Source organism: Saccostrea echinata, unplaced genomic scaffold (genome assembly GCF_033153115.1).
Source record: "Saccostrea echinata isolate AGI-Se365-2 ecotype Australia unplaced genomic scaffold, CSIRO_AGI_Sech_v1 ptg000033l, whole genome shotgun sequence".
Classification (NCBI taxonomy): Eukaryota; Metazoa; Mollusca; class Bivalvia; order Ostreida; family Ostreidae; genus Saccostrea; species Saccostrea echinata.
Window position 1 is genome coordinate 2,696,957 of NW_026889782.1, and position 15,736 is coordinate 2,712,692.

The following is a 15,736-nucleotide window of genomic DNA, read 5'->3' on the forward strand; positions in this document are numbered from 1 at the left end:
CAGCGGAGACTTGTTTCATTGAATTTTTGAGAAAAAAAAATTATGTTGGGAATAAACGTATAGGAAAAAATATTTATAAAGTACCTTTCTAACTTCAGATCACGCACTGCTAAAAATAGTGATCAGAAAACAAATGCTGGGAGCACATCTAATATGGATAGTAAGTCTTACATTATTAAATGCCCAAACTTGTTTTGTGAAACATAAAGATATATATTTGATTTTAAGGATATAAATTTGATTATAGAAAATGCATTTTAGTGAGAAATGAACAATGCATTTTATTTTTCATTTTTCCTAGACTTTTTACCAAAATTTCAGAAGCATGACTTATTCTTTCTATTTAGGTACTTCAAACAAAGCAACATCAAATTTCACAAATATTTATAGTAACACGGAAGAAACAACCCACTTCATGGAGAAAAATGGTTCAAGACATTTACCAAGTAAAGGTAAACAGAGTCGTGAAATCAACTCAAAAAATAGTGAGCGTGAAGATGAAATCGACAATGATGAGAAAACACATGAAGAAAATCCGTATGGAGATCTCTATATGAATGAAGAAACGATTCCAGATATAAATGTAGAAAACCTGGAGAATGTTATTAATGAAAAACGGAAAAATGAAGATGATGGCTTTAAACGGGAGTATGCGGTAAAGTAATATATATTTTTTCCTATTTTTTTTTTATCTAAGAGAGAATTGCAATTGATTTCAGTATTTTGACTTAATGAATAGGCCATGCCATATGGCGAGAGGTATCCTTGCAACACTGGAAAACAACCAGAAAACGTACCGAAAAACAGATTCAAGACCACGTTTCCATGTACGTAAAGCGTCTACTTATACATATAACAGTTCACCAATTACAATTCTAGCAAAGAATATATATAAACAGTGTTCCCCTGTTCTACCTAAAACATTTTTGCCTCTGGCCGGCCATATCATTAATGTTGATGATTTTAGTGACACCTTGCTCCATACTATTAATACGAAGTATTTGTTTGTTGTTATCTACGAAAACGCAACATTGATGTCATGACATTCTCGAAAATACTAAGAAAATTAAAGGGCATCGCGAATGAATTAAATTATATTATTTGCTTTACCTTTTACAATGGAAAAATGAATACTTTCAGACGACCATTCCAGAGTTAAATTGTCCAACAGTCAGTCAGACTACATCAACGCCAATTTTATTGACGTGAGTAATATTTGAGAAAACTTTAATTAAATTAAGTGCCTTTACACATAAGTAAATAATTGGCATAGAAAAAAAATTAATCTTCAGATTCTAGTCTCCTCCTTAATTCATAGTCAACAATATCATTGGATACTCTTTTGAAAACTGAAAAATTGTTTTATTTTCTTTTTATCAAATATTGTCAATACTTTCCATTTCAACCTTGAAAAGTTATAGTTCTTAGTGCGCTTTTTTGTGATAAATTCAGGAAGTGTACAAATTTCGCGGGATTTCTGGGACAATCGTAACAACATGTAAACAAAAACGCCTTACAAGCTTGCAAATGAGACCCTGCATTGTTGTGGACTTTACATGCAACAGAAGTAGAAATGACAACGATATCAATTTTTATTTATCACAGAAAGTTGTTGACGGTTCATCTGTAAATACAATGTACAAGTCTCGGCAACGTGGAAATTTTTATAAATTGATGATAAATTCAGGGATTTTGCACTCCCACATATCAATTAGTCCTTCTGTTTTTTTAAATGCAATGACAAATCCATTTCACATTTAAAATCGTATTAAGATCGGCATGTTTTGTATTCTCCGCTACGTCATTGTTGTCCCAGTCAGACGACCAAACGCGCCTCTATTTTGAAGATTTCCAGTAATGGACTGGTTAAAGCATTAAAAATCTTCAGATCTTTTCAATTGTAATGTCCCTCTATCAAGTAAAATTTTTCACACCTGAATACATCGTATAGATGGAATTTTAGCGACACGCAAATTTACCGATTTACCTAGAAATCGATGTATTTTTATTGTGGAAAAATCATTTTAGGGATTTTATTTCCTACGAAAGATAGAAACGGAATGAATTGCAAATGATATTCAATTATAGCAATTTCAACAACATTACTAGTTATGCCAAATTTTAATCTTTAGTTAAAATTTTGCCAATAGGGTGTAATTTCTTTACTGAAAATATTTATTTATTTTTTTTTTTATTAATTTTCAGGGTATTAATAAGACAAATGAGTACATCGCAGCACAAGGTACAAATGTTTTGTTTTTTTTTTTTTCAGTCCATTGTCTTTATATTAGAGATGTCAACAAAAGGTAGATTGTGCAACAAATTAACCGACTTTTAAAAAACGAAAATGATAGTCAATTAAGAATTATGTTATAAAGAGCATTGCTCTAATTTGGAAAGTTAAAAAAAATCTCTTGGACTAAATTTGAGTACTCCTACTTCGAATATACTAATAGAGAATTAGTAAATTACGCTACATTTGTGCTTGACTTTTTTTCTTTTAAGTTACTTGTTTGTGTTAGAAATCTGTCGTGTTTGAGTCATGACAATCTTTGAATTATTTATTTTGGGGATAAAAAAAGATTGCAGTTTGTATAATTAATTAACATTATAACGTTCACAATGGGTATATTACAGTGTTGTTTGATGTTCATGGTATAAAGAATAAAATGAGTTAATATAAGTTAAAAGGAATACAATAAGTTAATAGTATAAAGCACAGACAATGAATATGTACTTCACGTCATAAATAAATAAAAACAGTACTTTTAGTTCTAGAATGATATCTTTAATAATGTAATAGGTAACGTCTTTTATTACGTCAATTACGTATGCTTTGTGGTCTACAAATTCTTAAAACCAAAAAAAAAAATCATTTAATTGTTCTTGGAAAACGAGGTAATGTACGCCATAAGCAAAATATATTTACGGAAATGTTTCGAATGATCGACTATTCGCCCGCTTATGTTATCGACAATCGAATAATGGAAATATTGATTTTCACAACCCTTCTTTACATAAACCCACCTTAAAGCTTGACTACGTTAATTAAAGTATAGATAATATCGTCCTACAAACAGATTTGTCTCTATGTAACAGGACCTCGTCAGAACACGGTGACGGACTACTGGTCCATGATTTGGCAGGAGAGCGTCAACCAAATAATAATGTTGACCAACCTGAAGGAAGGGAACAAGGTAACCTGAGGTTTTTTTTTTCGTTTTAAAGTTACTGAATCTAGACAAATTACGAAAAAATGAGCTCGCCAGGAGAAATGTTAATACTGTGCCACCTTTAAAAAAAAATCTGTTTGCCCTCTTCCGACCGGCAGACTTAAAAAAGGCCCCACATTTTTTTTTAATCTCCAGGAAATGATTTTTTTTAATGCATTCCAGATTTTTTTTCAGCCCATCAACAACTACTGTAATTGTATAAATAACACATTTTAACAAATTTTGAAAATTCAGCAGTGGTATTGAAAGTTTTTGGAGGAAAAATCCCTCCTACCTACCAACCCAATTTTGTTATCCTGAGTCGGGAGAGGGCAAACAAACATTACTTTAAAAGTAGCACTGTCTTAAGTGTAATCTTCTATAGCAGTAGAATTCGAAATGAAAAACAATTTTTCAATTATATGAGTATTGAAGTGTTTTATAATCAATAAATGTAAGATAAATTAACATTTACTAAACAGGCAAAATGCGTCAAGTATTGGCCAGATCTACATCAAACTATTACTTTTGGTATGATATCCTTACGCGCGGAGGACGAACAAAGATATGCCTACTATAAAATCAGAAAATTTAGAGTTACCAATAAAGAGGTAAGTCATAAAAAAGAAATTAGGTCCTTATTAAATAATTAATTAAAATTATAAAGTTTAGAGGGCTAAAGCTCCTAAAATATCTTCTTTACTCTTCAGTAGGGAGTTGCAATACTTGCTGGAATTTTTCTTTCATAAAGTAAGGGTTGAGAAACTGCAAAATTCTAGAAAGCCAATGTCGTACAAATGTGCAATTTTGTTTTTATTTTAATCACTCTTCTTGTGATGTAGAGATTTAGAAATTGCATGGTTTATGATGGATAAAGGTCAGGTACTTTGAAAATAAGGGTTTTGGTGCCAGAAGGAAGCTGATCTTATTTATAAGGCATATATAAAATGCATTTTATATTGAACAAATATGCATTTTTGTTCTTCTGTATCAGAGTTAAAAAAGAACCGCGAAACATATTTACAATCAAAATGAAAATCGTTGATGGAAAGCATTCAGGTTAATTAAAAGCGTACATTTTTAAGTGCCAATATCATTTTGTTCCTTTGTGAGGGATATATCACGTATATTACATATCAACAAAAGTAGTGTGGCTGTCTCATAAAATACAATTTATTTCTTTATATATCAGTTAAAAAAATCTCGAATAGTAACCCAGTACCACTATACTGCCTGGCCAGACCACGGGACACCGGAACCACTTTGCCTCGTAATTTTTCATGACCACGTGACAAGGACTAAAGATACACGAAGGAGTGGTCCAACATTAGTTCACTGCAGGTAAATCAATTGTAAACACTTCATCAAGTTAATTATTTTCATGCTGAAAATAAAGAATAATAATAATACATTTCTCAGTTAAACTGCATTTTATTTATTTAAAAAATACAGAGATGTAACTAATATTTACTAGGCAAAGCAAAACAAATGGTTTTCTTTTTATTTTCTGACTTTTCCTCTAACATTTATAAAGCTAGGAACACAGCTTGACAAATCCTTTTTAGACTTTTTCGGAATAGATACAATAAATATCGTACTAAATAACATACTAAACTTAAACTTGTTTTATTTATACGTTGATAACCTCAGTGCAGGGATAGGCCGTACAGGTACTTATATCGCTATAGACGCTTTATATAAGGCGGGGAAAACAAACAGGAAAATCAACGTCGCGGAATATGTGAAGAAAATGAGAGAAAAAAGAATGAACATGGTTCAGACATATGTGAGTTACATATTAAGTGCTTTTAATTAGAGATAAATATTAATTGTATTTGAGTATTAAATTTATTTTCATCAGCAGTCATTTAATAAGAATAATATTTAAATTTGCAAACTTTTCAAATGATGTCATTTTCGATTATTGTGATAAATGAGAGCTGCTTAATCATGCATAAAACCCCCAGAGGGCACACTTTTCAAACAAAACAGTTATTACTAGTGGATGTCAAATTGGTCAATATTTGATAATCGGTTACTTGGACGATTTTCCGATCGAGTACCCGGGTACTCGGGAAAAGTGTGTACACGTAAAAGTTTTTGATTTTATAGAGACCTGTATACCCTGTTGATGTTTTCTTTGGTTTATTATGCATGTACATATACATCGAGCCCAACGAAAACGATTTTAAGGTAATTTATATATCAAACAAACACAAAAGACATGATCAATTAATACATCAAAGGCTACAGAATTAATGCTTTACAATTTTTGTTTAGGAAGTCAATTTGATCAATGGAAGAGAAGGACGCAATTTGTAATGATTAGACTAGCGAAAGAGAAATTTTTGGGAATGGACGTTGTCGTGATGGCGAGTCGTATATTTTTTTTTTTACATTTCTAAATGTTTTCTTTGTGATAACTCTGAAAGTTAAGTATGACGATTTCTTGATACTAGTATTTACAACTTCACCCGTCATGCATAAATTATCCCACGTTTCCACCTGACGTTGATCCTCTGCCATACCCAACAAACTAGACAGTGATTTCTTAAATATGTGGTTGTTTTCCCCCGTTACTATGCATAGCTGACTTTTTAACATTTTTTAAATCTTCGGTTATTTTTCTTCACTTTTGAATTGGTAGCGGTATTTCTACGTGTGTCCAATTTCGCTACTGTATGCTAATTAAATAATCTAAGGATAACTGATGGATCAAATTAAACGTTTGAAACATTGAAAAGAAATAATTAAAGCCATCCAAAACTTGGGTCACCAGAGATGAGAACAGCTGTAGGGTGTCAAGTGATTGACCAGGGTAATTACTGTATATAACGGTATTAACTGGTGAAGGTGACCAGGTGGCGATTATTACTGTATAGACATGGACAGTGCATATGTAAATAACATTTTTTGATAAGTTTTTAATAAATATATGCACTTGGAAATATGAAAAAATATACATCCGAGTAACCGAGTAGCGATTTTAGTATTCGATACTCGGACGTTCGATCGAGTATCCAGTTAACTGGATACTCGTTGACATCCTTATTACAATAGCTAAATCATGGGACTTGACAAACATTAATTCGGTTGTTTGGTTTCTGAATATTTCAGGAGCAGTACATGACTATTTTTCTGGCACTTGAAGCCATGTTCAAAGCTTCAACATGTGTACACACCAAACCTGACTTCATAAGAAAAGCCGAGCTTATGACACGAGATAAACCAGCCAATGAAAGTGAACTTAGAAATGAGTTCCAGGTATTTTTCAAATCAGGGTATTAAGTAAAGAGTGGTTTGAAACATGATACTGTATATTGTATATATCTGATGGAACATACTTGACAATGATCTTGTAAAATACAGAGGTATATTTTTGTAATTACCCAAAACTACTCAATTTTCATTCATTTGTTAGTGTGAACATACTGTAGTTCTCGATATATGCCAATATTTTAATTAAGAGAAAAAAAAACAAAGAACTTCTATCATTTAGAAACTTCTAAGAGTGCGACCGTCTTACAAAGAAGAGGATTACAAATTTGCTTTACAAAGCGCCAGTAGTAAAACAGCTATTCTTCCACGTGAGTTATTTATATAAAGTCAGTTAATGAATTCAATTCCAAAGGGTACTACATATAAATGTACTGATCGTATAGATAAAGGTTCTCTTTGATCAGTCTGCTAGAACCATTGACTGCAAATATTTAAGCGACCAACAATGATTCTTCCAAGTAACTTCACATCCTTGGCTATATTCTGCATTATTCCAACCAAAACGTGTAATATTTTGCATTGATACAAAAAAGAATCTAAAACTTCTCGTCTATTCAATAGTTTGAATTAATACTTTGTATCACAGATCATGAACATTGTGTCTGCTCTTTGATACCTCATCAGATTGGTCAAAGTCAGATCCATTTTTATATTGTATTTGTTGACCTTCTTAATGTTCAATGTAGATTAAGTCCTTTACTTATTTTGGGATAAAATGACAATGACATCATGTTGTATATAATATTTTTGTATGATTTCCTTTTGTAAATTATGCCAAAGAAACAGTTTCCGATACCTTTCCTATGTTCAAGAGATCAATTATCCAATTTATTGATAATTCATTCGGATGACAAGCAAAACCACTTATGCAGATTCGATTTCAGACATAAATTTGGCTAATCACTTGGTATACCGGTCAACAGGGGCACCTGATCCCACCTCTTGAATTTCCAGGGGTCTGTCTTTTATATTTTGTTTATCTTCACCCTTCTCTTGTAATAGTTTAAGTCGGATAATCGTTTACAGTTCTACTTGTTAATGCCTATGCATTAAGAAGTCAGTCTGTTTGTTTTACTGTCAGTACTAGTCTGTCTGTAAACATTTTTCTCCTAAAAAATAGACCCCGCGTTTTGATATCACTATATAATGTTTCAATGGTTACATTAAATAGAAAATTAGATGTTTTGCTAGTAATTCATGCAAAACACTACAAATTACGGTTTTTGATAAACGAGTGGACTATTCTTAAATACATAATCTTTTCTGTTTCTGATTTCGAAAAAAATGTTATCATATACATAAAAAATAGACAAATAGACACGTCGGTGGGTTTTTTTTTTCACGACACCACTCCTTCTACATTTAAGTTAGATTTTCAAGCGATTTGATACACAAGTCGACTAAGATAATGTTCTTAGTTTGCGTCCCTCTTTTATGACGTCAAACTCAAAAGACCGTTCATGATAACTAAGTCGGTAGAGCGCTCGCTCCGTGAACGAAGGTTGTGAGTTCGAATCTCGGCCGCAACTGACCGAAGTCGATAAAAATGGGTAACAACTGTTCCTTCGCCATGCGCTCGGTACTTTGAGCTGAAAGCTGCGGATGTTTCGGATGAGACCTTAAAAACCGATGCCCGTGTCATGTCAGACGTTGGCACGATAAAGATCCCTCACTGCTCAATGGCCCTGAGTGCCGAGTAAAGGTCAAAATTTGTAGCCCTTCACCGGCATATGTAGACTATATGCTGCTTTTCTTTTCCTAATTAAGTACATATTATTTGATCCCCTGTCTCAGTCAGATACGTCAGGTTGTATAAAGTGAGGTTTTCTTTTTTTGTAGTTGACAAGTATAGCCTCTATCTGTCGTCAAGTGTACCAAAGCGTGGCAGTTACATCAATGCAGTTACACTTCCCGTACGTAAAACTGTAAAACCCTTTGAATCAAATGTACTGATTTATTATCTGTTGTAATTATTTCTTAGGTCATCAGAGTTTCTATGTTCGTAAAATAATGAATGCTGTAGAATAAATAGATTCCAAACAGTATACATGCTTAATTAATCAAAATAGTTACATGGCAGAAACATGACACTATTTTTGTTGATTATTCTGCCACTAATATTTTTGAGGATAAATGTTTTGATAAGAAGCACGCATCTCTTGAATCAATGAAAACTCTGTTTTTCCTAAACTATCTGCATTTATTTGACTTTTTTGCTTCGTTTAAGTCTTACACTAAAAATAAAGCCTTCATAATAACACACTATCCCGCACCAGAGGACGCTGTTGACTTCCTGCGCCTGCTCACTGATCACGAGTCAGACGTTGTGATATGTATGGATCCCCTCAGTAAAGTTGAATCGGTGAGTACTGTTATACTATTTCTCAGTTTATAATTTACAAATGTTCAGACTGATATCTTTTTTGTGTTCTCCAGACTAAAAAGTGGCTGCCAGCTGCCAATAGTGTAAAGACTGTGTCCCCATTCACAGTAAATTGTGGGCAAGAACAAGTTACAGAAATTAAATGTACAACTATCAGCATTACCCAGGATGGGGTTGGTATTACATAGTATAGTAAAGAAATATGATTTTAAATCAATGACATGCTGAACAATTTCCATGACTCTCTTTGATGAAGTGACTTTTCATTATTCCTTTTGATGAAGTAACTTCTTTGGCATTTTCTCTTCAGACAAATGAACAAGGAAACTCAGTGTCCATTGTAGAGCCAAAGGGAAGCTTAAAAACAACAGAAGGTACCGAGGCTATAGCTCAGATGCTGCGTTTGGTGTCCCTTGCTCTTCAAAGTGAAACGGAGGGTCCTATTACCATAGTCAGCAGGTGATTATAGATCAAGAATTCAAATTTAATTGTGAGAAACAGCTGTAGGAACATTTGTCATATTTCAGAGAGAAGGACACGATTTTACCCAACCAAAAATATTGTCACGTGTTTTTTTTCAATTTTATTTACACTAATTGTCTACCAGAAATTGTGGACATGCATGCAATGTACAGAAGTAGGAAACTGAAATTATGTTGCATTTTGGCTAACTAAGATTTGACGACAGGTTATCAAAATAAAATACAGAATTGTCTGGAATGCGAAGGCAAATATCAAGCTTGCATTTGAAAGTTAGATTTTTCTTCTGGATTAATAAAAATTTCTTTTCAATAAATTACCGAAACTATCTACTTAGTAATACATGTATTTATTCAAAATACTGAAATTACATCTAAGCATATACATATATTTAAACATTGATACTTTATAGAATTATATGAAATTAATCAAGAGAACTCGAAGAGATTCATAGATTCTTCGTTGGTAAAAGAATTACCAACTATTATTAAAGATGAAGTCCTCATCATATGAATGAAATGCTTTCATAATAGTTATAAATGTTATGAGATTCACGCTGGTATGTTAAGGCTACAACCAAATATTCTAATTTTCATGACAATATGACGTCATAGTAAGCTATATGACGTGAATTTAGAGATAACGATTTCTTACACTTTATATTTAAAGATTTATTTCGAGTCCTAGAAATAAATGAAAAAATACAAAAGAAGATATAAACTAAATCTTGACATTTTTGGATGGTATAAATAAAGATCAAAGTTACATTACAGGGGTTACGTACTAACTATGACGTCATAGCTTTTCATTAAACATTCGCCGGTTGAAAATGAAACAAGACAAGAATTCATGTAAAGAAAAAATATGAAACGGAAGTTAAACAGTGAATTTCACGTGTGATTCATAATAAATTAAAGTTTAAGAATCAGGTATGCTGATTTATTTTTATAATTTTTATCTATAATAAGGACAGATTGTGATAAAACTCAAAATCATCTCATTTCTTCATTAAATAAGTCCTCCTATTATTATTATGTTTAAGGATATCAAATTAAATTCGACACTTAGTCCATGGATAGTACATTTCTGAAAGTCAACTGTTTACTTACCTCACGTTTTTGGGCATATTTTGTTTACACTAGTCGTCCATATTGCCTTTAATTCCGTAACTTTATATCTTAAACGTTATCTGATAGGTTTAAAGTCTGTTATCTTGTCCAGTAATATGCGTTTTAACAGATCACGGTTGGGTGACCGTTTCTTTTATGTACTCACACTTTTATGAGACCGTGTTTCGACTATATCGTCGGACTGCTCTCCTAGCGTCCACTGCTCTGCAGCCTTACCAAGGTTAAGCTCCACTTCCCGTATTCTGAGCACTTTGTATCGTTTTTTGGTACTTAGTTTATTTGAACAAATCAAATAAATCCTAAAATGTTCAGTTCCCAAATTTAACATTTCGCATTCCGCGCAATTGTGGTCTAATAAATATTTACCTTTCGATCCCGATTTAAATTAAAACCATCAAAATTACCTAAGACTTCTAAATAAAGAAATAAAGTTACATATTTATTTGGAAGATCATTTATAGGTTTATTTTTTATCTATCTCATTTTTCATAGATATTTTTCATTGTTTTTGTAGAACTGGAAGCACCAGTCAGTGTCATCTAAACTTTATCATTTCATTGTAAATAAATAAAACATCATCAATCACTGTTATCTTTATTTTGTTTGGTGGTCATCTGATAGAAATCTCAGGTTGAGACTCCCCCGAACCCGACTGTCCCAAGAGCAGAATGCCCTCTTGGGTAGCAGTCTTATTACAAGATAGTGTTTTGAAATCCCAATTAGCCTTTTCACAACATTAGAGATGCAAAAGTTCAACACAACGCCGCATATTTCGAAACTATTTCGAAAATTTCTGTCGATATCGGAAGCTTGTGTTCAATAGTTCTTGGAATGTGCTGCTAGAATAGTATTGTTAACTTGAATTGTTGAAGATTCATCGATCTTATGTTCAAAAGTTAAAACTTTCGGTAAGGTTTCATGCAAAAATTTGCAATATATATTTCTGTGAAGGGGAGTAGGATTCTAGCAGCATTTATCATTACCCAGATATGTTGTCACCTTATTATTTTTCTAAACAGAAAAGAATTATCCCCGGGATGGTTTTGAACTTTTCATTCTTCATTAAGACAAAATTTTCCATTTATAGACGTCACGTGATGACGTATTGGACTAAGACTCAATGATTTTTATACAATGGATAATAAAAATAATAATTTTATCCGTGGCTTTTCTGATATATCAATGTTACATTTTACAGTTTACAAAGAAGTGTGAATTTCTCGATTCACGACCTGGGTGCTATCTTAACGCACCTGCGCAGAACTTGTATTGAGAAAGTATTTGAGTGTGCACCTTACTCCGTATTAAATAATAAATACAAAGCCAACATTTTTCAACGAGGTTTTATTGGTTGCAGCATTTCAATTATTTCAATTATGTTTCAGGAGGAATTGTGTCTTTTTTTTTAATAAATTGACCTGCACTGCGGTAATGTCAATATAAAGTTATACCAGAGTATAAGATATACATGTACGTATATGATTTTTTTTTCAAATTTCCAAATTTTTTTTTCATGGCATAATTTGACAAATATAAAACAAATGCCTTTCTCTTGATTCAAACACGCATGTTCTTATAACAATAAAAATCTCTCTGTTTGTAAATTACGTACTCTTTTGAGTTAATGCCATCAGGATATGAATGAAATACAACTGAATGTACATTGCTAAAGATGAAATAGTAATGTATTTAAATCATTTTGTAGGTTAACCTGGAAAAAAAAATCCCAAATGATCCCATGGTTTCTTGAAAATCGTAATGAATACAAATTGTTGTTTCTCACGTATTTTATTATCAGTGACGTGACGGAGCAGTCCTATGTGGTGTATTCTATGCTGTATATAGCACACTGCAATAGTTGTCTATGTATATTGAGATTATTTTTATTATCAGTGACGGTGCAGTTCTATGTGGTGTATTCTGTGCTGTATATAAAACACTGTAATAATTGTCTATGTATATTAATATTATTTTTATTATCAGTGACGGTGCAGTCCTATGTGGTATATTCTGTGCTGTATATAACACACTACAGCAGTTGTCTACAGATATAAATATTATTTTTATTATCAGTAACGGAGTCCTATGTGGTGTATTTTGTGTTGTATATAACACAGTACAACAGTCGTCTATGGATATTAATATTATTTTTATTATCAGTGACGGAGCAGTCCTATGTGCTGTTTATGTGCTATTTTTAACACACTACACCAGTTGTCTATGGATATTAATATTTTTTTTATTATCAGTGATGGAGCTGTCCTATGTGGTGTATTTTGTGCTGTATATTACACACTACAACAGTTGTCTATGGACGGCGAGGTGGACATTTTCTCTGCTGTCCGTCAGTTACAGATAAGACGTCCAGAACTCTGCTCCGCAATGGTAAATACATCACATGCATACATTTGATGCAGTACATTATGGACATGTGTATTTACTTTCTGCAATGAAAAATGATGCTTAGTTTCACATTTCTGTATGACTTTTTTCCTTTTGTAGGAGGAGTACATGATAATTTACAATGTTGTTTTGGACTACATCCGGGCACAAGAGGAAACGGAGGAAAATATTTACAGCAACCAGTGATCTATGATTTAATTCTCTAATGAATGCGTAGATTACATCATGTAAAAAAAACCTTCGGAAGAACTTAGATAAATTGATATGATCTTCTATGAAGTATAAAAGCAGCAATAATGAAATCCTGCTTTATATTTTAATATTGATATGTATCATTAAAAAGAAATCACTATCCATATGATATCGCGATTTGTGATCATAAAAGTACTACGCACATTAACATTAATGTATCTTTACCATTCTTTGATTAACTGCCCATTATAAGAATATATAATTCATGATTTTATTTTTTAAAGCATATATATATTCAAAAACATAATTGCACGATTTACAAATAAAATTGGAATGTTATATGAAGATAACGAACAGTAAACATGATCAAAACTTAAAATAAACAAAACTATTGAAGTGCAGAAAGAAAAGTGAACTCAACATCAAGTGCACAAACAATGCAATACTTGCTACAGAATAAATTTAAATTCAAGAAAATTGTAGGACATTATTTTTTAATTTCGTAAATTTTGTGGTCTTATAATGACCTTGTTGGCAAATACATGTATAACCTATCATTTGGTTGTATTTTGACTGATGCGTTTCATACCAGTTGTTAGGCCTGTTTTTACAATATGTTTGACTACGAAATGTTCCTTCTATTTCATCAGTACATAAGATTCGCGGTCATTAGGGAATGCTTACTCCTCCTATCCCACCTGGCACCTGATCCCACCTCTGGAATTTCCGGGGGTCTGTCTATTATGCCGTGTTCACAAATTTGTATTGTTAGTAGATTTTTTTTAGATCGATCACTGTTTGTTATCTTCAACTTCTTCATTCATGGACAAAAAGAGATCTAAGGAGTCGATCTGAAATGCTCAGTGACATTTTGCTGAGAACTGGAATATAGGAATATTTGTGGGTGGATGTGGATAAAAGTATAGCTTAAAGTACGGTTCTGTGATTTATCTTAAATTGTTTTGACTGTTGTATTGCTATTTCTTAACTGAAGCCTATTATAATGTGTAAGATTTCATGATTATGTCATGTACGATGCATGTTTTCAACTGTTTAACTAACAAGAATTATTATATACTGTAGATTCAAGTATTTTCATAGGATCAAATTTAAATGGTTTGAGAAAAAATATGGCTTCGTAGGTATTTAATTTCTTAGATAAAGAAATGATGAGTATATATTTGAAATTTTACTTTTCATACTTCGAAAACAACGAAAAATACCCCCACCCCCACCCCCCCAAATAAGTGATTTCACAGTATATATGTATTTGTAAAAAAAAAAATGTAATGGTATTTGATAGATGTAAGATTCTATTGTGCAAAATATATAATCAGAAGAAAATTATATTCTAAATCAATTGAATGAGAATAAATATATTCTTTATTATTTATAGAATATGAATAAATTATGACATTGGATGCGAAATATACCTTTTTTTAATTGTACACAATAATCGGACTTTCTCACTTGCGAAGTCGCCCGCGTGGCGCAGTGGTTAGAGCGTCTGCTCTAGAGTCGCGAAGTAAGGAGTTGATCCTTACGTCGCGGGTTCGAATCCCACTGTGGGACATGGAGGCCGGTCCTTCGGATGAGACCGTATAAACCGAGGTCCCGTGTCGCAGTAGGTGCTGGCACGAAAAAGATCCCTCACTGCTCAATGGCCGTAAGTGCCGAGTATAGGACAAAATTTGCAGCTCTCCACCGCAATGGTGGCGTCTCCATATGAGTGAAAAATTCTCGAGAGGGAGGTTAAACAAAATACAATCAATCAATCAATCTCACTTGCGAAGGGGGCAAAATTCAATAGTATATATGTACACTTATCCACACCCCGGAGTGTTGCTTTGTGGATCTATTCAGTGTTGTAGAAGTTGCTAACCAATCATATCGGAGGTAATCAAAATAAGCGGTAAATTTTCCGAGGGGTGAGTATCACAAACTACACCTCTGGGTATAGCTTTTCTCTATGTGAAAATTTTCAGACTGTATCAAAAAGTTATTTTAAATTCTTAAGATTATATAGGAAGCATTTTATGAGTAGTATATTTATTTGTAGTAAAAAAAAAAAATAATTATCTTAGTCGAAATAATCATATTTTAAACCAACCTAGGGCATCTCATAGTCCGCTGTTTTTCATGGTCATCTTGGTTTACTGCTTTTTTTTTCTTGAATCACAGACATGTATTAGTTCTTTGTACGAATTTAATGTTACAGATGTTCGATGTAAAGTTTTAAAAGTTCAAAATGCTTTTTCAGGTTTACTTCATTACTGTATGTATTTAATATTGTTTCATATTTTTATTTGATTGCTTTCATTTTTGGACGATTTACTGTACATAGACGATAACTACTAAAATGTATGACAATCGAAATGACTGCAGCTCTTTCATCCTCAACTGTCCTTATTTTTGTAGTAATTTTCCCTTATCACCAGCGTATGGTCTTTTTATCTCCCAACTTATTCGATATTCAGGAGCATTTTCTGCGTACGATCAGTTATTAAACCAAGGCAGACTACTGACAGATAAGATAATATTACAGAGATTTCAACAGCCTTGTTTAAAGTCAGCATTCCGTAAATTCTATGTTTGTTACAAATACACTGTATAACCTATCATTGGGTCGTATCATTATAATCTATCATTGGGTCGTA

At 32.5% G+C, this 15,736-nt stretch overlaps 1 protein-coding gene across 1 annotated transcript; it reads left to right on the top strand.

The window, feature by feature from the left end:
- Window positions 1-414: 414 nt before the first annotated feature.
- Window positions 415-13,135, top strand: LOC133198941 (receptor-type tyrosine-protein phosphatase T-like). The gene is made up of 16 exons (XM_061334841.1): window positions 415-655; window positions 740-827; window positions 1,141-1,205; window positions 2,206-2,242; window positions 3,100-3,197; window positions 3,695-3,823; window positions 4,405-4,553; window positions 4,863-4,998; window positions 6,330-6,476; window positions 6,712-6,799; window positions 8,331-8,404; window positions 8,719-8,853; window positions 8,928-9,047; window positions 9,185-9,333; window positions 12,734-12,869; window positions 12,987-13,135. Exons 1-16 carry the CDS (start codon window positions 416-418, stop codon window positions 13,071-13,073), a joined length of 1,878 nt encoding a protein of 625 aa, XP_061190825.1. The 5' UTR covers window position 415; the 3' UTR covers window positions 13,074-13,135.
- The last annotated feature ends 2,601 nt before the right edge of the window (window positions 13,136-15,736 follow it).

Coding starts and splice junctions, on each gene's coding strand:
- LOC133198941 (XM_061334841.1), top strand. CDS start 416: ATGGAGAAAAATGGTTCAAGACATTTACCAAGTAAAGGTAAACAGAGT. Junction 2,243..3,099: donor TGAGTACATCGCAGCACAAG/GTACAAATGTTT, acceptor TCTATGTAACAG/GACCTCGTCAGAACACGGTG. Junction 6,477..6,711: donor AACTTAGAAATGAGTTCCAG/GTATTTTTCAAA, acceptor TCTATCATTTAG/AAACTTCTAAGAGTGCGACC.